The following is a 12,802-nucleotide window of genomic DNA, read 5'->3' as shown; positions in this document are numbered from 1 at the left end:
TTTCTAAAGTGCTGAGCACCCATGACTCTAATTAAAGTAAATGAAAGCTGCTGGATACTCCGCTCTTTTGGCGATCAGGCAACTTATTTATGTGCCTAGAATATGGATTGAGGAGCTTAACGTAGGGCACATTTTTGAAAATCTTTGGTTTGGGATTTGTACAAATGTAATTACAGATACGGTAAAGGAACACCTACCAATCTGCTTGAAAAAATGCAGTAGATTGCCCATTCCCCAAGAAGCCACCACTCAACTCTGAAGATCTCGCCAACTATTTTCCCCTCTCCAACATCCTATTCCTGGGGAAATAGACAGTAAGGATGTTATTTAAGCCAGGGAAGGTTAAGTAGGTTTGAGCAAACCTCTATTAAAACACAATTCTTAAATAATTATTTATATGAAGAACAATTAGGAAAAGTAGATCTGAGAACGATATTTTTGTGTAAATTCCAATAGATGGAATACTCGCCTTGGCGTGAAAGTCATGGATGAGATTATTTTCTAATTTGTTGCTGAAATGCAGGAGATGTTAGCCTCATGGAAATTTAAGCCTGTATATAAGGAAGGATTTATCATCATCAAGGTTATGAAAAGGCAAAATCTGATCAGAAGTTATGTAATTTTTATGTTGGTTTATGATTTAAAACTAATATCCAAAGAATAACAATGCTATAACTCACTGAGGACAACTCTATGTAATTAACATACATTGCAAAGAAGAGTTTAACCATCCTCCCCAAGACAATGTACCTGTACACTTTAAAATGTGTACACACTTTCAAGTATGTTACAAATTTATTTATATACTATTATTAAGGCTACGTTTTAGTCATGGGTATTTTTAATAAAAGTCATGGACAGGTCACAAGCAGTAAACAAACATTTAGGGCCTATCACCTGTCCATGGCTTCTACTATATACCCCTGACTAAATCTTGCAGGAGAGGTGGCCTGGGGGCGCTGCAGGTGGCGGTCTGGGGGCACCGTGGGCGCTGAGGGGGGCGGGTGACCCAGGACCTCCACTGGTGATGGGGGTGGTGGTGGCAGGGCCGGCAGGCTCCCTACCTAGCTCTGCACCTCCCCGAAAGCAGGGACATCCCTCTCACTCATCTCCTAGGCAGAGGCGTGGCCAGGCAGCTCTGAGTGCTGCCCCCGCCCCAAACGCCAGGAACTGCAGCCAATGGGAGCTGCGGGGGTGGTGTCTGCAGGCGGAGGCAGCCCGCAGAGCTGCCTGGCCATGCCTCTGCCTAGGAACTGAGCAAGGGGGATGTCGCTGCTTCTGGTGAGCCCCCCCGAGATGAGTGCCCCCAGAGCCCACTGTGCCCCAATGCCCTGCCCCCTCCCACACCCAAACTACTGCTGTTGCTGGGGTTGGTGGTGCGGTGGCCTGAGACAGCCCCAGCAGCAACCGGTACTACTGGTGCAGGGGCTATCTGAGCTGTTCCTGGACCAGGCACACCGGCCGCTGCAGAAGTCATGGAGGCCACGGAAAGTCATGGAATCCATGACCTCTGTGACAAACTCGCAGCCTTAACTATTATCAAAGGCATAGCACTTTACTCCTTGTGACTATGACTAACAGCCTTTCCCCTCTCTCCCTGAACATTTAACTAACAATACTATAGTTGGATAATGTAACTATTTCTCAAGCTCCCAGTTAAACATGGCAAGACCTGAATGTAGGGCTGAGGAGCCACAGATTGTCAATTCTGTTTGCCAGAACACACTATCCTGTCTATTCACTCAAACCGTTACTCTTTGGAGGAAGTACTTTGTTATTTTTTTGGAGGGCACAAAAGCAAAACCAAAACACATGCACAGGTTCAACACTGAAATTGAGTGTGGTTCTGTCTGAATAAATCACAAGGGTGACATTTGAAGAAATCTTCTCCAGACTAGGAAATCAATCTTTGTTTGACTTCTGTGGAACGAAAGATTGAAGTAATGAATGCTAAAATGAACTGAAGGGACAGGTTATCTGATCATGTTGCACATACTGCATACAGGGCTGATTGAGATTTTTTTTTTTTTTGCTTAATAAGCTTCTGATATGCGCCTTGAGACTCATCTAACAATAGAGAATTTGGAGGCTCTCTTTCCACCTATTGCTGGATGGTAAAGCAATCCTTATGAAGGCAGTTATTTCTGTAAATGCTGCGTGAAATATTGCGAGGATGTTTGAGTCCCAGTTTTTCAAATATTGGGGAAAAGTCTTGAGCTCTGCAGAGGACACGTCTATATCTTTTTTGCAGCTCTGGGGACAGAGAACTGGAGAGCTTTTCAGTGGAAAAAGCTAAACTGACATCCAGAACCCACATATTTGCCTCTGCTTCCAAAACAGCAAGACCCATTGTCAGAATCAGTGAACTTGGTGGAGAGAAAGGATTATAGCAACCTTTGCAGGCGTGACTGAAATAAAACAAAAGTCCTAAGGATGGGGGAATGATCTGTCCTTATCACATTTTTTTGGCTGATGAACAACCTATAAGAAAGTATAATTATATCCTTTGATGCCTTAGGAAAAACTTACTAACTGTCAGGGTGGTTAAAGCACTGGAACAAATTACCTACGGAGCTTGCAGAATCCCCTTCATTGGAGGTTTTTAAGAACAGGTTAGATGAACACCTGTCAGGAATGGTCTAGTTATTACAGAGTCCTGCCCTGAGTGCATGAGACTGAACTGGATGCCCTATTGAGGTCCCTTTCAGTCCTACACTTCTATGATTCTATGCCAGAAATTAAATAATGTTAATTCAGCATGGCCCAATGGATAGAATGCTGAATTCTTAGTCAGAAGACCTGAATTCTATTTCCATCTCTGCCACTGACTTGCCATATTGCCTTGGGCAAGTCACAATGTCTCTGTGGACAAAATTTCCTGCATCTATAAAATGGGAATAATCTTACTTACTTACCTTTTGTAAATTAAGTGGAGCTCTATGGATAAAAAGTGGTATGGAGATGCTAAGCATTGATATTTGACAACATTACTCATACACCCCCAAATAATGTTTCTTCTATTCATTCATATTAATCCTATCTTCTCTTTTATTTCCCCCCAGTTGTTCTTTCCTTTAAGACTAAGTGTATACAAATTTTTCTGATGAACGAGGTGTCATAAATATAAAGGGAAGAGTAATCACCTTTAAAATCCCTCCTGGCCAGAGGAAAAATCCTCACCTGTAAAGGGTTAAGAAGCTACAGGTAACCTCACTGGCACCTGACCAAAATGACCAATGAGGAGACAAGATACTTTCAAAAGTTGGGAGGAGGGAGAAAAACAAAGGGTCTGAGTCTGTCTGTGTGATGCTTTTGCCGGGGACAGAACAGGAATGGAGTCTTAGAACTTAGTAAGTAATCTAGCTAGAGATGCGTTAGATTATGATTTCTTTAAATGGCTGAGAAAATAGCTGTGCTGATGAATGAATATTCCTGTCTGTGTGTCTTTTTTGTAACTTAAGGTTTTGCTTAGAGGGATTCTCTATGTTTTGAATCTAATTACCCTGTAAGGTATTTACCATCCTGATTTTACAGAGGTGATTCCTTTACTTCTATTAAAAGTCTTCTTGTAAGAAAACTGAATGCTTTTTCATTGTTCTCAGATCCAAGGGTTTGGGTCTGTGGTCACCTATGCAAATTGGTGAGGATTTTTACCAAACCTTCCCCAGGAAGTGGGGTGCAAGGGTTGGGAGGATTTGGGGGGAAAAGAAGTTTCCAAATGACGCTTTCCTAATAAAAATAAACCCAGAAAAATGTTTGGTGGTGGCAGTGGAAGTCCAAGGGCAAAGGGTAAAATAGTTTGTACCTTGGGGAAGTTTTAACCTAAGCTGGTAAAAGTAAGCTTAGGAGGTTTTCATGCAGGTCCCCACATCTGTACCCTACAGTTCAGAGTGGGGAAGGAACCTTGACACGAGGATAACTGTGCAACTTGAACTTTTTTGCTAACTTACATTCTAATGCATTCTAAATTGCATTCTAAAGCTTATCTGTGCAGAAGACAGATTTTTCAGGGAACTGAGGACCATCAGAACCCCCACCCCATTCTGCTTCAAATACAAGATGCACTTCTTCAACCTTGCCTCTTCTCTAATATAAAAACACACAATTTTAAAAAAACCTACCAAACAAAACACTACAGTGCACACACAGTTCTCCCTCTAGGAAGAGGATGAGAGAAAGAACGAATCACATACAACAGATATTAGTCAATTCTTTTAATGTATTACGGGAAAGTGCTTGGATACTACAATGATTAGGGCTATATAAGAATCTGTATAGAATTATTTGTCCTATAACTAAATATATTGATATTAGACTTGTAAAAAAATATTTATCTAACCAGTACACCTTGGGATGAATGTATTAGTGATATGTAACTAAGATCATTCTTAAAAAATAACATCCAAAATGATACTTAAAAAAAGGAAATTTCTTCTGTCATATATACCTTTTTCCACAATCTCCCCTGAAATAAATGCCCACACATTTTCTGAGAGACAAGCAAAACTACAACTGAAAGGTAGCTTGAACAGAGTTTAATTAGAGAATATTTATTATGGATTAAGGAAAGAGAACATTAGAGACACAATAAGTTATTAAAAATCAAAATATTCTTCTAATATATCTTTATATTTATAATTTTTTCCATACAAAAATCAACTCTAAAAAAAGTTTGTTGTAATTGGAAGCAGAATAAAAACATTTTTTATAGGACAATTTGTTAAAAATACAAATTGTAAATTGATTGTACATCATCCAGTGGATATTTCAGAAAAGAAGTTTAGGAAAAAAACCAAAAACATTAAGGCCATTGAGTGCATTTTAGTTACAGTTCGTGGTAACATAATTAGCTGGAAAGATGCCAGTTTGTCCTCGGATGCTTCCTTCCCACCAGTCAAACTGTGAATTTGTTTTGGTTTTGACAATTATTTTATCTCCAGCTTTGAAATTCAAGTCACCTGGTTGCTGTCCTTCAAATGAATAAAGTGCTGTCACTTCCATAGGTTTACTCTCAGAATTCCCTAAAAAGAAAGATCAATTGAAGTTTTATTTTATTTTACAAAGATTTTATTAACATGTTGAATTTCATGTACAGTATATTCTCAAATTCAGTATCCCTAAAAGATGGAAAGAACCACGAATGAGGGTAACAAATTCAGTGTATTATAGTTTTACACACACACACTCTCTTTCTCTCTAACCGCAGATGTGATGAAGCTCATTTTCAATACATTCTCAGACTGGTGTATCATAGGGATGGTATCCCTAGCCTCTGCCAGAAGCTGGGAATAGGCAACAGGGGATGGATTACTTGATGATTACCTGTTCTGTTCATTCCCTCTGAAGCATCTGGCATTGGGCATTGTCAGAAGACAAGACACTAGGCTAGATGGACCTTTGGTCCAACCCAGTATGGCCATTCTTATGTTCTTATAATAAATATGTCATGACACCACTCTAAGAGCACAATACACAAATTGCTGGTCTTCCTCTTCAGGGGCTGAAGTCGACGTTCTTAGATCGGCTTACCGTGGTGTCTTCACCGCGGTGAGTCGACTGCTGCTGCTCCCCTATCGACACTGCCTGAGCCTCTTGTGGCGCTGGAGTACAGTACTTGACGGGAGAGCACTCGGGCGTCGATTTATCGCGTCTAGACTAGACGCGATAAATCTATCCCCGCTGGATCGATCGCTGCCTGCCGATCTTTTTTGCTAACTTACATTCTAGTGCATTCTAAATTACATTCTAAACCTTATCTTTGCAGAAGACAGAGATTTTTCAGGGAACTGAGGACCAACCCCCACCCCATTCTGCTTCAAAGACAAGATGCACTTCTTCAACCTTGCCTCTTCTCTAATATAAAAACACACAATTTTAAAAAAAACCTACCAAACAAAACACTACAGTGCACACACAGTCCTCCCTCTAAGAAGAGGATGAGAGAAAAAACGAATCACATGCAACAGATATTAGTCAATTCTTTTAATGTACTATGGGAAAGTGCTTGGATACTACAATGATTAGGGCTATAAAAGAATCTGTATAGAATTATTTGTCCTATAACTAAATATATTGATATTAGACTTGTAAAAAAAAAATATTTATCTAACCAGTACACCTTGGCGCTGCCCGCCAATCCAGCGGGTAGTGAAGACATACCCTAAGACATAGCTGAACACAGTGTGCAAAATCTTAAGAGCTATTATGGAATAACAATAAGTGTCAGGTATATTTTTTCAAGCTCTGACTTCAGTCATACCCAAATAGCACCCCATCTCCCAAATAATATATGGGTCGTTTTCCCATGATATTGGGTCATTATTATACAATCAAATCCATCTATAAAATAAGACAGCAGTATGTGTAAGAAGATGTACATAAGAGCTATTCCCTCTACCTAGGTGAACCTGGCAATGGAATAATATGTATAGAAAATAAGGAATAATTCAGCAATTAAAGGAATTAAAACAAAATAGTAACACCAAAAAACTGTTTTGTATGCAGACCATATTACATGAATATTATCTTACCTGAAAGTCTTTGACAAAATAAAAAGAAACTGAAGGTTTGAAAGAGTCCAGTTTGAAAGTAAATTACATAAAATCGGAAATTGTGGCCACTAGGGCTGTTGGTTAATCGCAGTTAACTCACGTGATTAACTCAAAAAAATTAATCATGATTAATCGCAGTTTTAATCACACTGTTAAACAATAGAATACCAATTGAAATTTATTACATATTTTTGGATGGTTTTCTACATTTTCAAATATATTGATTTCAATTACAACACAGAATACAAAGTGTACAGTGCTCACTTTATATTATTTTTGTTACAAATATTTGCACTGTAAAAATGATAAACAAAAGAAATAGTATTTTTCAATTCACCTCATCCAAGTACTGTAGTACCATCTCTTTATTGTGAAAGTGCAACTTACAAATGTAGATTTTTTTTGTCACATAACTGCACTCAAAAACAAAACAATGCAAAACTTTAGAGCCTACAAGTCCACTCAGTCCTACTTCCTGTTCAGCCACTCATTAAGACAAACAAGTTTGTTTACATTTACAGGAGATAATGCTGCCCACTTCTTATTTACAATGTCACCAGAAAGTGAGAAAAGGAGTTTGCATGGGACTTTTGTAGCTGGCATTGCAAGGTATTTGCAAGATATGCTAAACATTCGTATGCCCCTTCATGCTTCGGCCACCATTCCAGAGGACATGCTTCCATGCTGATGATGCTCATTAAAAAATAATGCGTTAATTAAATTTGTGACTGAACTCTTTGCGGGAGAATTGTACATCTCCGGCTCTGTTTTACCAGCATTCTGCCATATATGTCGAGTTATAGTAGTCTCGGATGATGACTCAGCACATGTTCATTTTAAGAACACATTTGACAAAATGCAAAGGTGGTACCAATGTGAGATTTCTAAAGATAGCTACAGCATTCGACCCAAGGTTTAAGAATCTGAAGTGCCTTCCAAAATCTGAGAGGGAAGAGGCGTGGAGCTTGCTTTCAGAAGTCTTAAAAGAGTCAGATGCAGAAACTACAGAACCCAAACCACCAAAAAAAAAAAATCAACCTTCTGCTCGTGGCATCTAACTCAGATGATGAAAATGAACATGCATTGGTCCGCACTGCTTTTGGTTGTTATCAAGCAGAACCCATCATCAGCATGGACGCATGTCCTCTGCAATGGTGGCTGAGGCATGAAGGGACATATGAATCTTTAGCATATCTGGCATGTAAATATCTTGAGACGCTGGCTACAACAGTGTCATGTGAATGCCTGTTCTCACTTTCAGGTGACACTCTAAACAAGAAGCAGGCAGCATTATCTCCTGCAAAGGTAAACAAACTTGATTGTTTAAACGATTAGCTGAATAAGAAGTAGGACTGAGTGGACTTCTAAGCTCAAAAGTTTTATATTGTTTTATTGTGAATGCAGGATTCTTTGTACATAATTCTACATTTGTAAATTCAGCTTTCATGATGAAGAGATTGCACTACAGTACTTGTATTAGGTGAACTGAAAAATACTATTTATTGTGTTTTTTACAGTGAAAATATTTGTAATAAAAATAAATATAAAATGAGCACTGTACACTTCGTATTCTGTGTTGTAATTGAAATCAATATATTTGAAAATGTGGAAAACATCCAAAAATATTTAAATTATATTGTATTCTATTATTGTTTAACAATGCAATTAATCACAATTAATTTTTTTAATCGTTTGACAGCCCTACTGGCCACTAATATTACACAGAAAAAGTAAAATCATGTAAGATCTCATAAATTGAAATGGATGCCTCATTTTGTGCAACTCTGAGGAATAAATATTCTAATCAACTTTGATAAATTGTAAGAAGTGATATCACAAATTAATAAAATATTGGCAAAACCGAACCCACTGAAAATGTCATGGTTAGGAATGGTGGCTGTGATCAACATGGAACTGCTCCTTATACATGGTTTACTATCTCTAACTCTCCCTTTAGAAGTCCCCAGAATATTTTAAAATATCTGCTAAATATTATTTCTAACTTTGTAAGGAAGGATAAAGAGAGACGTTTGAGCCAATTTGCTTGAGCCTGACTGTGATACCCTTACACACATTTGGTAGTACCTTACTCTGTAAATAGTCCAAATGATATGAATGGTTTTCACACCAAGTATCATACTACTCAATGTGAGTAGGGTATCACATTCTGGCCTTTTATGGTCTGATTTTTACTGGTGGCTTGAGAGGATGCCAAGGAAGTTAAAATTGGATATTTGATGGAAAGTAAGACAGCTTTAATTAATCAGCTACCACAATACGTTTTAGCACACATCACTTAAAGAACATTTATAGCTTTAAAATGCCCGATTACCAGTGCAAACACGTACTACATGACAAAGCAATCAACAAAAAGCACATTTACAATTCTGAGAGAAACTCACCAATTTTTTCAGTCAACCTTCTGGTACTGAAATGACTCAAACCCCAATAAAATGATATTCTTAAGTATTTTTTCTACTTTAGAGGTTTCACATTCCTGAATGTTATGGTGGTTTAAAACATTGAAGGAAAAAAAAGGGTAAAATAACTCAGAGGAAAAATAGAAATGCAAGTGTCACCTAACAAATTACATTTTGAAGAATTAAAACAGTTAACTTCTTTGGAAAGGCAGTTCAAATTTAAATGTATAATTTTGTCTATTAAATGTAACAATAACACATTAGCATTGCTTATATGATCTACTCTTATAAATGTAGAACTCATGCTCTGAGCTCTTTCTCCAAACTCTGTGTCATGTCTCATTTGCTATATATTTAATAATTTCCTCCCATTTCCCTGCTCGGTCTTTACAGTTTATAGTTAAACGTGTAGTTGGGCACTGAATAGCACATTCAGAGTTTGTTAATGGAGACAGGTGATGCTATTGAGTAAAAGGAGACACCTCAAAGGGAATGGTTAACACCTACGTGGCCTCCACTGGGCCCCTTAATATCATTTATATAATCCTGTTCCCACTGTAGTCAATGGCAAGACTCCTATTGACTTCAGTAGAAGCAGGATTAGGCCATAGGTTTTCTCCCTACTTGCTGTTTACATCATCTAAATACTTGTGGATAATTATCATATCTCTCCAGCGCTGCTGTCATTGTTTAGCCAACGTATAAATATTTTAGTACTGTTAGGGTTCCCTTCCCACTCCGAACTCTAGGGTACAGTGTGAGGACCCGCATGAAAGACCCCCTAAGCTTATTTCTACCAGCTTAGGTTAAAAACTTCTCCAAGGCACAAATCCTTCCTTGTCCTTGGATGGGTACTGCTGCCACCACCAAGTGAGATAGACAAAGATTTAGGAAAAGAACCACTTGGAGTTCCTGTTTCCCTAAATATCCCCCCAAGCCCCTTTACCCCCTTTCCTGAGGAGGCTTGAGAATAATCTACCAACCAAATAGGTAAGACAGATTCTTAAAAACAGAACTTTATTATAAAGAGAAAAAAAAGTAAAAGCAGCACCTCTGTAAAATCAGGATGGAAGGTAACTTTACAGGCTAATCAGATTCAAAACACAGAGGATTCCCCTCTAGGCAAAACTTTAAAGTTACAAAAAAACAGGGATAAACCTCCCTCTTAGCATAGGGAAAATTCACAAGCTAAAAACAAAAGATAATCTAATGCGCCTTGCCTTATTTACTCTTTTTGCAATATTGAGACTTATTTTAGGATGATTTTAGGAGAAGGAGTTTTCTGACCTGATGTTTCTCTGCTTCCCCAGGGAACACACAAACAAAAAGCACAAAAAAAGCCTCCCTCCCCCGCATAGATTTGAAAGTATCTTCTTTCCCCATTGGTCCTTTTGGTCAGGAGCCAACCAGGTTATTTGAGCTTCTTAACTCCTTACAGGTAGGGAGGATTTCTAGGCTACCCTTAGCTGTACGGTTTTGACACGCCCCTCAAATCACAGACGGTGCTGGACAGCCTGTACCACACTGGCTGTGATTTCTTCCTGGAGCTCTAACAGAAAACAGAGTTAATAAGACACATGCACCTCTAGCTATACTACTGATTATATAAAAACTAACAATAATTTCCACATTTCAAGGACGATTTTAACCAGTTGATTCTGGGAAACTTTCATGGGAGAGAGCATCAGCCATCTTGTTAGAAGCTCCTGAAATGTGTTGTATTTCAAAATCAAAATCTTGGAGAGCTAAACTCCATTGAAGAAGTTTTTTGTTATTGTCCTTGATGGTATGAAGCCACTTCAGCGCAGCATGGTCGGTTTGCAGATGGAAACGCCATCCCCAAACGTGTGGGTGTAGCTTTTCCAGAGTGTATACAATGGCGTAACATTCCTTTTCACTGACTGACCAGTGGCTTTCCCTCTCAGACAGTTTTTTGCTGAGAAACACGACAGGATGGAATTCTTGATCAGGTCCTTCCTGCATTAAAACTGCTCCCACACCACGCTCGGATGCATCTCTGGTTACTAAGAAAGGTTTTTCAAAGTCTGGGGCCCTGAGCACAGGGTCAGACATGAGTGTCACTTTAAGCTGGTTAAAGGCCTTCTGACACTTTTTAGCCTTAACAGTTAGTCCTGCCTCTCGTATGCCTCAAAGACCTTCTGGAGATGCTCCAGGTGTTCTGCCCATGAGTCAGAAAATATGGCCACATTGTCAAAATAGGCAACTGCAGATTCTCCCAATACCGCTAGGAGACTATCTACAAGTTTCTGGAAGGTGGCGGGTGCATTTTGCAGCCCAAAAAAGAGCACATTAAATTCATACAGCCCTACATGGGTGATGAAGGCTGATCTTTCTTTGGCAGATTCATCTAGTGGTACTTGCCAGTACCCCTTGGTTAAGTCTAAGGTAGAGATGAACTGGGCACGTCCCAGTTTCTCCAATAGCTTATCTGTGTGAGGCATTGGATAGTTGTCTGGGCAAGTCACAGCATTTAGCTTATGGTAGTCCATGCAAAAGTGTATTTCCCCATCTGGTTTGGGAACTAGAACCACTGGAGATGCCCATGCACTGTTAAAGGGGCAGATTACACTCATCTGTAGCATGTCCTGGATCTCCCGTTCTATAGCAGTTTTAGCTTAAGGAGACACCCCGTAAGGTTGAGCTCTAATTGGGCGAGCATAACCTGTGTCAATGGAGTGGTATGCCTGTTTGGTTGAGAACATTGGTGTGAAGCTAGCGCACAGCTCCTTGATCTGCTGTTGCTGCATATGTCCGAGGGTCATTGGAAGGTTCACCTCTTCCACGCCACGGTCACTTTTTTCTTCATAGCAGACACCTTCAGGCCACTCAGCGTCATCTCCTCCCTGGGCTGTAAACTGACAAACCTTTAATTCTCTGGAATAAAAGGGCTTTAGAGAATTAACATGGTACACCTTAGGCTTTAAGTTTGAGGTGGGGGATGCTATGAGATAGTTAACAGCTCCCAGGTGCTCTTGGACCGTGAATGGCCCTTCCCACGACGCTTCCATCTTATGGTCCTGGAGCGCCTTCAAGACCATGACCTGGTCCCCTACTTTGAAGGAACGCTCTCTGGCATGTTTATCATACCAGGCTTTTTGCTCTTCCTGAGAATCTTTTAGGTTTTCTCTAGCAAGAGCTAAGGAGGTTCAGAGGTGTTTTGTAGGTTGTAGACAAAGTTCAGAACGTTAGTTCCTGGAGAAGGCGTAAAACCCTCCCATTGCTGTTTCACCAACTGTAATGGCCCCTTAACCTCGCAGCCATACACAAGTTGAAATGGTGAAAACCCTAAACTGGGACGTGGTACAGCCATGTAGGCAACGAGCAACTGCTGCAACACTAGTTCCCAATTGTTGGAATGCTCATTCACGTATTTACGTATCATTGCCCCCAAAATTCCATTAAACTTCTCCACCATGCCATTTGTTTGATGGTGGTAAGGGGTGGCAACCAAGTGGTTCACCCTATGAGCTTCCCACAGACTTTTCATGGTCCCTGCCAGGAAATTAGTTCCCGAATCCGTAAGGATATCAGAGGGCCAGCCTACCTGGCAAAAATGTCTGTTAGTGCCTGGCACACACTTTTAGCCCTGGTGTTCCTTAGAGCTACTGCTTCTGGCGATTGGGTGGCAAAATCCATGAAAGTCAGTATGTACTGCTTTCCTCTGGGTATCTTTTTCGGGAAAGGACCCAGAATATCCACAACTACTTGCTGAAATGGAACCTCAGTTATGGGGAGTGGCTGGAGAGGGGCTTTGACCTGGTGTGGGGTTTTCCCACTCTTTGGCATACCTCACAAGACTGGACATAAGTA

General features: G+C 39.8%; 1 protein-coding gene across 1 annotated transcript in view; it reads right to left on the bottom strand.

Annotated features, from left to right (window-relative positions):
* Nucleotides 1–3,958: 3,958 nt before the first annotated feature.
* The window catches only part of SH3YL1 (SH3 and SYLF domain containing 1), a 93,917-nt gene continuing 85,073 nt past the window's right edge, over nt 3,959–12,802 (bottom strand). Inside the window, exon 10 of the mRNA XM_007055660.4 lies at nt 3,959–5,021. Within this exon, the coding sequence (XP_007055722.1) occupies nt 4,822–5,021 (200 nt within the window). The 3' untranslated portion in view covers nt 3,959–4,821. The remainder of the gene's footprint in view (nt 5,022–12,802) is intronic.

Source organism: Chelonia mydas, chromosome 3, assembly GCF_015237465.2.
Source record: "Chelonia mydas isolate rCheMyd1 chromosome 3, rCheMyd1.pri.v2, whole genome shotgun sequence".
NCBI lineage: Eukaryota > Metazoa > Chordata > Testudines > Cheloniidae > Chelonia > Chelonia mydas.
The sequence above is the reverse complement of the archived record's forward strand: the minus strand, read 5'-3'. Positions and strand labels throughout refer to the sequence as shown.